This window comes from Caretta caretta, chromosome 3 (assembly GCF_965140235.1).
Source record: "Caretta caretta isolate rCarCar2 chromosome 3, rCarCar1.hap1, whole genome shotgun sequence".
Classification (NCBI taxonomy): Eukaryota; Metazoa; Chordata; order Testudines; family Cheloniidae; genus Caretta; species Caretta caretta.
The window spans coordinates 18,182,134-18,197,570 of record NC_134208.1 but is presented as its reverse complement, the minus strand read 5'-3'; the positions used below and the strand labels follow the sequence as shown (position 1 = coordinate 18,197,570).

General features: G+C 44.0%; 1 protein-coding gene across 1 annotated transcript; it reads right to left on the bottom strand.

The window, feature by feature from the left end:
- Positions 1-2,169: 2,169 nt before the first annotated feature.
- MRPL19 (mitochondrial ribosomal protein L19) lies at positions 2,170-9,385 on the bottom strand. Its single transcript, XM_048845667.2, has 6 exons — positions 9,236-9,385; positions 7,725-7,836; positions 6,000-6,118; positions 5,044-5,178; positions 3,856-4,037; positions 2,170-2,507 (listed from the first exon to the last, which is right to left on the bottom strand). The coding sequence occupies exons 1-6, from the start codon at positions 9,321-9,323 to the stop codon at positions 2,292-2,294; spliced, it is 852 nt and encodes a 283-aa protein (XP_048701624.2). The 5' UTR covers positions 9,324-9,385; the 3' UTR covers positions 2,170-2,291.
- Positions 9,386-15,437: the final 6,052 nt, after the last annotated feature.

The window sequence follows — 15,437 nt, the reverse complement described above, 5'->3', positions numbered from 1 at the left end:
CAACCCTGGATTTAGCAGACCAATGCTCAAATCACTGAGCTATCCTCCCTGACTATCCCCTGGCCCCTCTGCCTAGGAGCTGCAGGAACAGGCCAGTTGCTTCCAGGGAACCCCCTGGAGGTAAGTACCACCCTACAGCCCAACCCCTTAGCCCCCTCACTCACCCAAACTGCCCCAGCAGTGGCCAGTGCTGCTGGCCCAGGGGATGCCTGATCTGCTTGGGCAGCCCCAGAGCTAGCCACACCAACTGCTGCAGAAGTCACAAAGTCATGGAATCTGTGACGGATACTGCCTTAATCATAGTCTAGTAAAAATGGTGTACATAATGGTATGGACTATCACAGATGTGCATAACTGTTAATGTGGTGTGTACTATGCCTAACATATACATGTTGGCTGACAGTGGTCATCTTGAGGGCGCCCCTTTAGGTCCCAGGTCTCCAGCTGTCACCTCTGTGTGGACAGAGGTCTGTCCCCCTCTCCCTCTATACCAAAGATTTGGTATAATTCCCCTGCCATTCACAGTGGTTCTTAGTCCAACACCTACAGCTCACTTTCCCTTGGGTTACCAGTGACCAGCTAATTTTAGAACAAATGCATTGTTTTATTTTCTCTGTAAATAGTCTACCTGTATGCTAGCTTACCAGCCATCACCCATGTTCCACAGGGAGGCCCTGGCCAGTTCCAGTCCTTCACACCCCTCCAAGAGGATTTTACCTTCTTAGGTACAATCTTGTCAGGTGGTTGTTTTTAAATCAGAAAGAGGGCTGTGGCTCAGTTGAGTCTGACCCTTTATTCTTAAAGCTTTTTGTTTGCTAGGCCTCTTGAGCCCAGTCTGAACCAGTACATGCAATTCAGTGGGTAGTACTTCCTTGGAGTTGTTTACTTGTCCTGAGATCTAATTACTGCCACCTCCCAGCCAATTTTCTTGGCGGAAGCTTAGTAACCTTGCTGATAAACTTAACATACAATTCCTAGCTCAGACTGATACATATAACCTTTATACATAGAAAAGTTTGACAAGTCCCAGACCACATCAGTCTCTTAAAGTTTCTGTGCTTCCAGGGTCTTGCATGTCACAGACTGTTCAAAGTAACATTTCCCCTTCAACAACTACTAGTGGTAGATCCTTCTAGTTGGAGCAGGATACATACTATTTCATCAATGAGAGCAGGGACACAACTCCTCAGACCTTACAGAAAAAGGGAAGTTGAGGACTTGGGCTGGCTTTGCTATGGTAAGTGGGAATAAGTGTTAGGAGTTTAGTAAACTGTGGGTGGGGAACAGGAAGAGGAGAATCAAATCAACTTCAAATTTGTAAACTTATGTTATGTAGGAGTGAATACTGGCTCACAGGTTCATGTGCATGTTTTACAATCCAAAGCATGAAGGGCCTGAATCTGGCTTTTGGGTGTTTAAACAACACAACAAAAAATTGAAACTGTCAACTGCCACTCTGATCATTTTGTGAAGTGTTCTATCCCTCTGTCTTGGTCCATGTGCTCAAGGGCAGGGACAGCCTTTCTGTTTGGCACACTCCTAGTGCCCAGTGTTTTCATTTAAGGCTTACTTAACTTTTAGTTTTGAGTTCCTTCCTGTTCAGCAATATCACTCGTCAGACATATACCTCCTACTGTATTTAAACAAGCAAGGAATGAAAGTGTGTGTGTTTGGAGGTGGGGGTGCGTGCGTGTGTGTAGGAAAAAGAGGTTTAGAACATAAGACAATGGACAACAAAACCATCACTGCAAAGTCAGTTGGCTGTGAAACCAAGGACAGGAAGATGTGTCTTGGGCCAGAATTTGGAGAAAGTCAAGTCAGTCTAACAAAGTAGTGACTGACAAAGTCTTAGTTAAGGCAGCTAAATCAATGGGTTAAAAAAAAATTCATAGCTGGAGGGATATGTTAATCGCAAAAGAACAAACACCTCCCTGGATTCAGGTAGTATATGGCCTGTTGTCAAATGAGGAACATGAAAAGTGTAGCAGCAAAGGCCTGTTTTGTTACTGTAAAGACTGAGAATGCCTGGAAAAGGGGGCTGGACATAGTACTTTGGTAAGATAGTTTCTCAAGATTTTACTGAAGACAATAGGACTCACTGCCCCCACTCAAAAAGGGGGAACTAAAGGAGGTTAAAACCACTGCACTGTATATACACAAATGTACTACTTTTTTTGAAAGATTAACTTTATTGTACATTCTGACTATATACACAAGTCTTACACAATTGAATTATATATTAAAAAATTCAGGTGGCCTCCCTCCTCAGTAATTACTGTATAAAAGCAGTATCATTTTTTTAGCTCTTCATTCACTTCTTTCCATATTTCCTTCTCTAATTTTGAAGTATTGTATTCTCGGAGCATATCAAACTGTATCCAGGGCATGCTCCATTTTTGTGCTTCTTCCATCATTTCTTTAGGTAGTTCAAAGTGGATTCCTTGAATGTTAAATTTTGGTCGTTCCCAGCGTTTTGTCCAGGGCCTAGGTTTCATTTTGACCTTCAGCTAGGATTGGAAACAAGTAAAGAATACATAAAATACAAGTCTGCATAGAACTTTGACTTTTTTGCGTGAGGATGCATTTTCAACTTGGCCCTACTTGTCTTTTTGCTCTAAAAGAAAGCGATACCAAGTTTGACTGTAAGATCAGCTCTAAAGAGCTACTGATCAGTTCTGTTTGGAAAACTGAAATTTATTCCTGAAGAAACGTAGTCATTTCATGCCTATGTGCACAACTATTCTATAGACAAGGCTCATCTATTTTCAGTCTACTTTTGAACCCCACTGCTGATCAAAGTTAGATGTGGTCTTATCTCACATAAACAACTTGTTTTTCCTTTTCAGTAGCAGGGCTGTTAGTCCTTAGTTTACTATCATAATCACTTAAAATATTCTCTCCCCCTTTGAACTATTAATTGTACTGGACAGTTAAAAACAAATAGTCATCCACCATCCATCATCCTCAAGATCACATGTTCACACTTAAGGTCAAACTTCCAATATGGAATTTTTTCCTGACACCCTCTATTTTGGTTTGCCCCTCCAGTCTATTAATGCCTTTTTGTACTGAGTAGCCCTAACCACTACACGGCCCACTAGACACAGGCATATGCAGGCCACGCTGCTTTTAGCCTAGTTATAAACATTAAAAGAATAACATAAAACAAAGTAGATCGGTATTAAACTCAGAAGATGGTGATTTCTCTAATAGATGGTACCATATATGGCACAGTACAGGATCTGCCATGATAGACATTGCATACTTGAATTGGGATGGTATATGTATCCCGCTACCTTCTACAAGTCTTCCTGAGCTAACGAAGAGGGTAAATGATTTCTTTAAGTCTTTTGGAAAGAAATGATCTACTTTACATCCACTAAATTTCTACCCTCAGCATGACAATAAGCTGTTGTCCACTAGCATTCCCCCCTCGTAATTTTACACACAGATTCTCCTAAGAAAGGATGACAATTTAGTATTCAAATAGTTCCAGGGATGTCAGGCAGGCATCTAAGTTCCATCTACAGAACACATACAACGTGGAGATGCTTTTTCCATGTGCCTCAACTCTGACCTAGAGAGCCCCCTCTCGAAGAAGTTTTATTTTTCATGTCCATCAATCCTTGTTAACCATAAAGGATGCTGGATAGTTCAACTGCATTGTGGATGATTATTCACTATAAAAACAGAGTAAGACCAAACTTGTTTTACATGTGACACCTGATAACAGTTCAGTGGCCTTAGAGGGCTAGATTCAAGCTAACATTATATATGAAGCATTTATATTTTATTACAATCACTTACATCACCTCCTCACTTTCCCACCAAACTTCTATCACACCAGACTCATACCTGGTTTACAGGAATTTTATCATTAGCTGAATGGGGCACAGGTTTCATGTTAACATCAAAAGTACTATATTCAGGAAGAGCATCCCGTAAATACATCAGGTTGTCATCTAGTCTCTTCTCCAACTTCAAAACCTTGATCTCCCGGATTCGAGGATTGTACAGTTCATAGCAAAACTCAACACCTTAAGAAGACAAAATTATTTAACTTGTAGCTGAGAATCAGGGGCCATAAGTAACCTAGTCTGGGTTTGATATATTGCAGTTTAGTGTTTCAGATCCTTGTATTAATCAAGGACAGTGTTTTGTTACATTCTGGGTCCATTTTTTGAATACAGTATTGTATACATTACTCTTTTACAAAGAAATTAAAGTCTGTGGACTAGACTAGCTCAAGAGGCAGAGGCACTTATAAGTACAGAATTTAAGAGGGAGCCACAAGCATGGATTTTAAATTACTCAATGTATTTTGAGTACAATGGGATTCACCTGTGATATACTTATTTAAGCAAAATAAAGGAATGCCTAATTCCTGCTTATATTTAGAGTCATGTAGACAAAGCAATGCCTGTATTGCTCTACAATGGCTTTAAAGTGCACCAGAAAGGAGGTGTGTGATGCAGCAGGCTGCTACATTGGTCTTCCATTATGGAGACCTAGAGTCAAATGTAGCTTAGGTTAGAAATGAGGGGATGTAGGACTATATGAGACAAGTGAGAATCAAGATTAAGCTCTATGGGGCATAGACTGTATCACTCTGTTTGCACAGTGCCTAGCACAATGGTACTTCACTCTCAGTTGGGCCCTAGCTGTTACTATAAAACAAAATGTTTTTGTAAGGCTCTTAGAATAATATTAAAATCCAGCTACTACAAAGTTAGTTCATAAATGAAGTTAGTAGATGTATTACTTTTGACCAAAGCTGAAACATGAGATCAGCCCAGGCGTACCAGATTTTTAAGCAGCTGAGAGATACTGTACACTAAGGTCTCACTGCATCTTGCAGTGCATCTTGTTTTTAAAACAAACAAGAAACAGTAGTATGCAAAATGATGATTGTCTTTAATACTCTAATACCATCCCAACTGCAAACAAGATTTCTATAATATACCATTTTATATAGAGCTTAAATACTATATCTCCTCCATTTAATAGTCCTAATGTAAGAATGAAAGCTGTACGAAGACATACCCTGCCCTTCTACAATATTCCGAAGCACAAAGGTAGCACCAAGTCCTTTTCCTCCTCTTTGAATGCAAATTCCGACAAAACGGCTGGTTTTGTCACTGGCATATGGATCTGCTGTGGTAACAGAAAGGATGCTTCCTGTCCAAAAGAAGAGACTAGTCAGTAAATCATTCCTGAAACATGGAGAAGGAGTCAGATTTTAAGTGCAGACATTAATAGACACACTCAACTAAATTAATCTTTCTAAGAAAGAGACTGAATTTACAAAATGTAGGCTTAAATATTTATATAAAAATATAGCATTTCTTTGCCTTTAAAGATTTAGTTCACATCATTAACGCTATTTACTTGAGTCTATAAACAGGAAAATTATAGACAAATGTTTCTTGGACCACATGCACACTGCAGTGTTTAGATTGTAAGCAATGCATAGAGAACGTCTGCATCCAGAACACTAACCTGTGTTTTCATTGAGTTCAAATGGCAATACTTCTATTAATCATATATTCTATTAATTGATCCTACACTGTCCATTAAATTTGGCAGCAGAAAATAGCTTTACAACAATGTTACTATGCCAATAATATATATCAGGGGGAGGCAACCTCTGGCACGTGAGCTGATTTTCAGTGGCACTCATACTGCCCGGGTCCTGGCCACCAGTCCGCGGGGCTCTGCATTTTAATTTAATTTTAAATGAAGCTTCTTAAACATTTTAAAAACCTTATTTACTTTACACACAACAATAGTTTAGTTATATATTATAGACTTATAGAAAGAGACCTTCTAAAAAAGTTAAAATGTATTACTGGCATGTGAAACCTTAAATTAGAGTGAATAAATGAAGACTCGGCACACCACTTCTGAAAGGTTGCTGACTCCTGATATATATATATTTTTTACTATATCAATGACCAATACTGGAAAAGTTATTAAAAATCCCAATGCTGTTAACTGACCAACATAGAACTCTGGAATGTTGAGCACTTTTCGCCTCCGTATCATGTCAGTTCTTTCAATATAGAATTTAAGAGGATTTGTTCTCCCTCTGGGGGGAATAAATTCAGGACTCAAGAACCTGTGGGGAAGTCAAAACCTTTATGAGTAAAGACGGAAGTAACTTGTATTAAAACCTACAACTTACCATAGTACTGAAGTAATAATATTTGGTCTACACATGAAAGACCTCTGTTATTCATGTGTGCAAGTTATTTTCACACTGACATAAATAGCAGTTTTTGCAATTCCTGATTGGAGTGCTCCAAGTTTCTTTCAATGAAAAGATGTGTAGTTTGTATTCAGATATTTTGCAGCTACAAGTACCTACAGTATTCATTGGCCTTTTGAGTGCGTGATAATTTTCTATTATTTATCACTTTTGTCATCGCTATCACTTTTGAGCATTGGAACTATGAACAAGGAGGATTAGTAATGGAATCTTTCATGGTTCAATTTAACCCATGTTAGCAGTGAGTACTTAAAATTGGATGGCTCATGGCTGAATAGTATTGTGCATGAAACAAGTTGTAGGAGGTCTCTTTTGCTCCTAGTAGATGGGAGCCCAGAAGACACACCATGGGTGAGATTTTCACCCCCCCCCTTTACATGGGATAATGGGGCCAGAAATGCATAGAGGGACTATAAAAACCCTGGATCTGGCTGGAATTGCTCGACACAGAAAATTAGGAAGACAGATGGACATGGTCCTCTGAGGACTGCTTCGCAAACCCTTTTGTAGGGGCATGGCTATGCAATGGAAGCACAGCACACAAAACAGCAGAGATTCAGGTCAGTGCTGCTGTCCACAGGATAGCCCAGGTAGGCTACCATAACTTTGCCTCAAAGGGCTGCTCTGGACCCCGGAGGGCAGAAAAAGTGGTTTAACTGGAGGGGAGGATGGCAAATCCCTCTTGGCTGCAAGTTCTAGGAAGTGCAGCACAGAATCTTACCCCTTATGAAGACAGTTTCAAGTAATGAAAACCCTTACCAGTCTGAGATGACTGTCCAAGAGCTGAACGGATATGGAAAGAGGAGATGGACTGGATGCTCTCACAGGTGTCAAAGTTCTGATTCTAAGAAACTCTCCCCTGTCCTAAGCTGATTATACACTAGGCTTCTTTGGGAAATCTCCCAATGTTGCACTACCACCAACAGTGCAGAAACATTTTAATCATCGTCACCTAATGTTGCCCAGAGCAGGTTAGGTGATACAATAATAGAAACGCTTGTGCCCTTTTACACGAGCGTTCTCACTGAGGATACCAGCACCAGTGGCAGCAACATTTTACAGCAGCAGAGCCAGAATCATAATCCAGGTCTCTCAACTTCCAGTCACGGGTACTTTCTCCCTATGACAGACTGTTGTACTGAAGATACATATGTATTTAATATAATGAAGCTCAACAAAACATTACCCAGACTTGCATGTATGTTTACAACTACACAGAGATTCATGGATAAGTCAATTTTTGTAAATGCAAGTCACAGGGAAAGGTATTTTAAGCCCATTTTTTGACAAATTGGCTCTGCTTGCTTAACAAATGTTTACTTTATTTTGCATAATGGTGCTTAGTGGATTTCAGGAAGTGCTCATATAATTAATAACTCAACTGAAGACTATGGAAGGGAGTAGCAACTTTTAAGAAGTGTAACTATACACTGTGCTAAGCAACAGAGTATCCTACCTTCTCTCTGCTACCTCTTTATGTTTGTCAACAACAACTGGCTTTGGAGGTGGCTGAAATTTTGTAGGTTCTCCATTGTTAGCCTTCAGAAGTCCAGAGGAAGAGAAGCACCCTTCAAAAGACAGAAACAAGATGGTGCTAAAAATAAACCAATTTCAACCAGGAGTAAAAGCAATGCTCATAACAAGCATGCATACAATTATAATGTGAGCAACTCTCAACCCTTCAAAATACTATGTGTGTATGAACATTCACAGTGTGTGTCCTCTGTTCCTCCAGTACCATTTTAAGGCAATAATAAAAGATCATGCCTTCCTTTGTTAGATGCTCATATGATAGAAGGAAACTGTGAGAAGCTAATTCAAGAAGTTTTAGATCAGTCAAAAGGAGATTAAGAAAAATGATATATTTCTTCTTCTGGTTTAAGCATCAGATTTTAGAATAGTTTTCAGATGACTTTATTCAAGCAGTTATTGCTGCAATGTTTTCCAAGTTAAGACTAAACTCATCTAAATCTATTTTTAACCTACAGACTTTCTCCTCAGTGATTTGCAGAAGTCTCAGGTACTTTTATAAAAAGAAAAGGAGTACTTGTGGCACCTTAGAGACTAACCAATTTATTTGAGCATGAGCTTTCGTGAGCTACAGCTCACTTCATCAGATGATCATCAGTATCTGATGAAGTGAGCTGTAGCTCACGAAAGCTCATGCTCAAATAAATTGGTTAGTCTCTAAGGTGCCACAAGTACTCCTTTTCTTTTTGCGAATACAGACTAACACGGCTGTTACTCTGAAACCGGTACTTTTATGTTTCACTACTATTTCAACATTGCAAAAGAACTTATTACTGCACTCTCACACTGAAAGTACAAAAATATTCTTGCATGCCTTGATCCTCCAAGATCTGTGCAGAGCTCACCACAAGATCAGACCCGTAGAAAAAAAAAGTGATGAATATAATAGTAGGGAATAAAAGTACAGCTCTCCTCACTCACAGTCCTGGACCAGAACCACAACCATCCTTCCTCTTAGCAGATCTCTGCAACCTGAAAACTAGGGTCATCTATACCATCGTCAATTTGGAAAGAAGTGCTTGAGAGGTATTTTACGGAGAGAAAATGAGCCCAAGGACACTGCATGAGGATGTAACTAACCCAAAGCAATGTCATCAGGTGCGACACACATTCCAGGGCCACAGAGAGCACTTCCCTCCCAAAGTGGGGGAGGCTAGAAGCAGAGATCCCGGCAGCACCCCGCACAGGAGGCAGCGAAGGGCACAGCAATCCAGGCAGCCCCTCCCATAAAGGGGACACTGATGGGGGAGCGGGGACCCAGGCAGCCCCTCCACAAAAGGGGCAGTGGCGGGGAAAGCGGAAGCAGGCCCGCCCCGGGCAGGGGGACGGTGACGGGAGAGCGGGGCGGCAGGGACCGGGGCGGGGCAGGCCCGGCTTCCCTCCGCGAAGGGGGCAGTGACTAGGAGGAGGGACCCAGGTTCCGCCCCGGTTCCTTACGGCAGCGCGCAGCGGGCCGGGCGGCGGACGCCCTAGCGAGGGCCCTCACGCCCGCCTGCTCCAGGAGCCTCCCGCAGGCGGCGGCCATGACGGCTCCAGCTAACGTCCCCGGCGCCTGCGCACGCGCCCACAAGCCCCCGCGTCCGCTACGGCCAGCGCAGCGTCCCAAACTGCCCGCGAAAGCGGAACGAGGCTTCAGGGCGGGCGGGGCCCTGCCTCGGAGGCGGGGCTGGTTTCTGAATCGGTGGGGGGTGGGGGCAGCTGGAGGCGGGGCAGGGCGCGCCAGGCTCCCGCGCTGCCCCGCCGGCCGAAGGCGAGGGACTGATGGGAGACGGGGCAGCCCTGCGGGGGGGGGACCCCCCGGGCCGGGTGAGACCCCCGGCAGGGCATTCCTGGGCGGGGAGGTCGGGAGGCGGAGCCCCCACAGTCACTTTCAGGGGTGGCAGGTGTGTGTCACCTTTGGTGGTGCGGGGGGGCGGGCGAAGCTAAGTCCCGCCTCCCCACCTTGTAAGCCGATGTATCGTTTTAAGAATAAGGTAAAAAGGGACTGGAAACAGGAAGCGTTTAACAGTTTCCCTTGTATTGCACAATATCACTGTTAACTAAGAAAATCGACCTTATTAATACTCTTTGGAATAGGGAAACAACCAAGCCCTCTTGGATCAATAACCCTCCAAAGCAAATACTTTCTCAAATTAAAACAAAGATGGCCCCTTCTTTCGCAGGGTTCTTCAACTTTTCCTCATTGTTTGGTTCTGGCAATGAAGTCATCCGGGAGACTTGCAATGTCCAGTTCCGAGGTAGAGGTCTTATGTAAGCGGAGTCAGGATGAGCTGGAGCCCTGACCCCTGGTGGTGAGGTGTGGCAAGTTGTGGAAAAGAACTTCAGGGGCCGATCTCATTTGCATAGGTACATCCACCCCGCCTAGAATGAGGCCATAGCTGCCCAAATGGTCACTTTGGCTGCTGTGGGACTCCCCACTGTCTCTGTTATTGGGGCCCAAAGAATAAATTGTTATTACCCAGTTTTATTACCCTGATTATGGGAATCAAGGACAGTGGAACTTCACTTGGCCTTTTGTTATGATGGAGGGACTCGCCATCAACTAAAGAGCACTCACTAGGCAAGGGACATGGGTTCCAAAACTCAGTGAACTGAGAGAGAGGTTGGGAACAAGTATTAATACTTGGTGGCCTGGGCCCCCTGGTGAGGGCCTTACATGCTAATTGTACTTCCTCCTCTCTCCACTGTGGAATATCAGAGCTAATTTTGATTCTATTAGGAGTCTAGTTACAGGCTGCTGAGCTGAATTCACTTTGGGCTAATGGTGCACCAGCACTGAGGTGCCCCTCCTACAAGCTGAAATCACTGAGTGTTGTGTTAAGTAGTGGGGAAGCCTGAAGATATATGGTGGAGCAGTTTGTGGGATGGTGAGCGGAGCGGCTGGTGGAGCAGTTTGCGGGATGGCGAGCGGAGCGGCTGGTGGAGCAGAGCAGTTTGCGGGATGGCGAGCGGAGTGGCTGGTGGAGCAGAGCAGTTTGTGGGATGGCGAGCGGAGCGGCTGGTGGATGCCTAGAGCAGCCCATGGGGTGGCTGGCACAGTGGAGCCCCATGGAGAGGTGGGGCCATCAGCTTTGGACCATGTGAGGTGTCCCTTAACACCCCCCCCCCCCAATCTCCACCCAGGTTGGGAGGTAAAACTCTGCAGATAAACTTTTGAACTCTGGGGCTGCCCTGACCAGGGACAGAAACTTTTGGGTCATTGGACTTTTGGGACTTTGGGTGATTTTGGGTTGCTGGACTCAAGAACTAAAGGGAAAGGACATGCCCCAATTTGCTTGGGGTGGGTTTTTGCTGATGGGTTGTGTTATGAATCCTGTTCGTGGTGTTTCCCCAACATAATGCCACATTATTAAAAGGGTTTTTGTTACACTCAGACTATGTCTTGCAAGAGGGGAAATATTGCCTCTTGGAGGCGCTCAGCAGGGGTGGTATATATTTGTCCCAGGTCACTGGGTGGGGGCTCGAGCCAGTTTTGCATTGTGTTATTGGAATGGAACCCCTAGATACTGAACCCGGCCCTTGTTGCTGCCAACTCTGATGGGCAGAAGGGTTACATTTATGAATGTGCAGAATGCCAAGTGATTTAGACGTCGTTCGCAAACACTTTTTCAGTCTACGCAGGCAAAGTAATAGGAATAGGATGAAATTTAATAGTGAGAAGTGTAAGGTCATGCATTTAGGGATTAATAACAAGAATTTTAGTTATAAGCTAGGGACGCATCAACTAGAAGTAACGGAGGAGGAAAAGGACCTTGGAGTATTGGTTGATCATAGGATGACTATGAGCTGCCAATGTGATATGGCTGTGAAAAAAGCTAATGTCATCTTGGGATGCATCAGGAGAGGTATTTCCAGTAGGGATAAGGAGGTTTTAGTACCATTATATAAGGCACTGGTGAGACCTCACCTGGAATACCGTGTGCAGTTCTGGTCTCCCATGTTTAAGAAGGATGAATTCAAACTGGAACAGGTACAGAGAAGGGCTACTGGGATGATCCGAGGAATGGAAAACTTGTCTTATGAAAGGAGACTCAGGGAGCTTGGCTTGTTTAGCCTAACTAAAAGAAGGTTGAGGGGAGATATGATTGCTCTCTATAAATATATCAGAGGGATAAATACCAGAGAGGGAGAGGAATTATTTAAACTCAGTACCAATGTGGACACAAGAACAAATGGATATAAACTGGCCACTAGGAAATTTAGATTAGAAATTAGACGAAGGTTTCTAACCATCAGAGGAGTGAAGTTTTGGAATAGCCTTCCGAGGGAAGTAGTGGGGGCAAAAGATCTATCTTGCTTTAAGATTAAACTCGATAAGTTTATGGAGGAGATGGTATGATGGGATAACATGGTTTTGGTAATTAAATATTCATGGTAAATAGGCCCAATGGCCTGTGATGGGTTTTTAGATGGGGTAAGATCCAAGTTACCCGGGAAAGAATTTTCTGTAGTATCTGGCTGATGAATCTTGCCCATATGCTCAGGGTTTAGCTGATCGCCATATTGGGGTCGGGAAGGAATTTTCCTCCAGGGCAGATTGGAAGGCCCTGGAGGTTTTTCGCCTTCCTCTGTAGCATGGGGCACGGGTCACTTGCTGGAGGATTCTCTGCTCCTTGAGGTCTTCAAACTACAATTTGAGGACTTCAATAGCACAGATATAGATGTGAGGTCTTTTTTAGGAGTGGTGGGTGAAATTCTGTGGCCTGCATTGTGCAGGAGGTCAGACTAGATGATCATAATGGTCCCTTCTGGCCTAAATATCTATGAATCTATGAATCTATGAACTGAATGATCACTCAGCGGTGCAGGTTGTAGTCGGAATTGTGTAGAATGATTTCAGGAGAATTGTAACTTCTGACAACATGTCACGCAAGCCTTCGTTTTGTTTCAGAAATTGCTTCACTTCGCTCACCGAAGTAAGCTGGCAATTTCTTGATCTGCAAATATCACTCAACATTTCTAAATGAAGAGAGAGCCTCTTCCATGTTAATGTCAACATGGAAAGCTTCACTTATTGGGACAATGTCCTGTTTCAAGCCATTTGCTGCATCAGTTATATGCTTCTCCAATTTTACAGTGAATGTAAAGCTTTCTATTGAAAACCTCTGTTCAATGGCAAGCATCAATTTGCAAGCATCAATGATCCCAACATGTATATGATGAAAATACACTTTGGGGTCACTGAAAGTGTGAGGAAAGCTTCCCTGGTTGAACCATCTTGGTGGCTTGTGTTTTTTCGGTAGTGTAGGATCATCTAAATAAAGATTTCTTGCCTTCTCTACTGTTGTTTCCCAGAAGTGACCCTTTGATGAGTCAGTGCGCAATCCCACTCAACACCTTGCAACAGGCCAACTTTCTTCATAACGTTTGCCAATGACATGTTTTGGCTTTGAATTTTTGCATTAGCTTCTTCTACAGGACCCATGGCTTTCACAAGAACTGTTAGTGTAAAGTATGTTGAAAAAGATTGACGTTGCTTCGAGAATCCACTACATTTTGAGCCAAATTCATCGGAAGAGAAACTCAATTCATCTAAGCAGTTCATCATGGCCTCGTAGTTGTGGAGCAGTGAGTTACTGCTACTGATCCTTAGTGTCCATTTTGTTGGGCACAATGGTTGTAAAGAAGGCTCCCCTTCACTCTGAAATTCTCTGAATGCTGCCATACGCTTTGGTGACTCCCTGAAAGCATTGATGAGATCTTTCACCATCGAAAACATATCACGGCATTCTCAAATATTATGCAGGGCATCCTGCATGGCAAAGTTAAGGGAATGTGGGTCACAGTGCACAAATTCCGCTCTCGGCTCTCGATCCTTCACTCTGGCTTGGACCCCAGTAATTTTGCTGGACACATTATTGGCTCCATCGTAACACTGCCCCCAGCAATCAGAAAAGGGCAAATCTCACCCAAGATGCGTATCTTCCACAATTTTGAAAAGGGAAGCAGTGTCCATTGCGTCAGTTTTGTATAACCCAATAAACTCCTCATAAATCTCCCAGTCTGCACTAAAAAAGATCATTAAAGAAAAACGTACTTGTTCTTTTCTTGACAACTCAGTAGTCTCATCCATTACAATGGCATAAAACTGTATTGCCTTTTATCTTTTGCACAATTTGTCTTTGCGACATCATTGCCATCATTTTGATTATTTCATTAATAACCTCATGTGACAGCCATTTGTATTTTGTGCGACTAAGCCACTGTCTTAGTTCCTTTGACTCTGTACTGCGTAGCAACAAGAGCTGCATCAAATTTGAACCACTCTCATTATGTCCTATGTGATACAGCATGGCCAGAGAGCAGCAGAAGAGTGTTAGAAGGGAACCTTATTCCCTGTAGAGGGAAGAAAGTTTGCTATAGATTAATTAAAGAATCTGAAGCCAATTAGAGCACCTGAAGCCAGTCACCTGATAGTTTTTGCAGACTGAGCAAAAAGCTCTGTCTAATTCACTACTGTACTCCAAGCACATAAATCTTGATAGCCAAGACTGCTGAAAACTCCTTTTCTTATCTTGTAGATTTGCCACATCTTTCTTTTGTATAACTTCAATTTGAAAGCTGGGTGTCGAACTCAGGCCGTCACTTGATGAATTACCTTTTTCTTCTTTTTCTCTGGGTAACTTTATTAAGAATTTATCCATTGTTGATTATTACTGGTCCTATAAAACAAGAATTTCATTGCTGGGATAAAATGAAGCCACAATGCGCTGATGCTACAAGATTACAAGGGCCAATTAAAAGTGAAAAGTCAGAAGCAGTACTTGCCTGCTTCAAAGACATTATATTTTGTTGTACAACCAATTATATACTTTAAAGGGTGTAAAATAATCAAGTATTGTGCTAAACACAATCATACCCCAAACTGACCGCCAAATTTAAGTTGCGTGTTTTTTCCCTCAGGTTAGGGCCCTGGGGTGGGGCTGGGGGTAAGGGGTTCACAGTGCAGGAGGGGGGTCAGGGCTGGGGATGAGGGTTGGGGTGCAGGGGGGTGAGGGCTCTGGCTGGGGGTGCAGGCCAGGGATGAGGAGCTTGGGGTGCAGACAGGCTGCCCCGGGGCTAGGGCCAGAGAGGAGGACTCCCGCAACCCTCTCCCTGCCGGCAGCAGTGAGTTCTGGGGGAGGGGCCCCCTTCTTCCTGCCCCAGCAGCACACTTACCCTGCACCACTATCACTGACTGTGATCCTAGGGGCTGGGCCCCTCTCAGGTTCAGGAAGCCCCCTCGCCTCCCCTGTGGTGGTGCTGGGGCGGAGGGGGGGCTGCCATCATGTGTGGCCTCCTCCCCTGCTGCAGCATGCTGTCCCTCACCATAGCCTCACGGAGGATGTGGCTGCCCTTTGCCCAGCGTGGGACACGAGTGGTAGCTGTGGGGGGTGGTAGGGCGCGGATCACACAGTTGAACACTCACCCAAGCCCCAGCAACTGCTCAGGTGAGGTCCAGACTCCGTGTCCTGGAAGCCCCCTCGGTGTCGCCTTCAGTGGGTGCTGGGGGAGGGGAAGGCTGCCAATCATGTGTGCGCCTCCTCCCCTCCTCAGGTGCAGCAGCCGCCTCAGCCTGCTGCCGGCGCCGCTCTTGTGCTGTAGCCTTAGGTCACAGTGGCCGGTGCAGGCAAGGGAGTGCAGCGTGGAGCGGCAGGGC

Coding starts and splice junctions, on each gene's coding strand:
- MRPL19 (XM_048845667.2), bottom strand. CDS start 9,323: ATGGCCGCCGCCTGCGGGAGGCTCCTGGAGCAGGCGGGCGTGAGGGCC. Junction 6,119..7,724: donor AAAGAGGTAGCAGAGAGAAG/GTAGGATACTCT, acceptor ACTTCCCCACAG/GTTCTTGAGTCCTGAATTTA. Junction 4,038..5,043: donor GAATATTGTAGAAGGGCAGG/GTATGTCTTCGT, acceptor TGTCTTCTTAAG/GTGTTGAGTTTTGCTATGAA.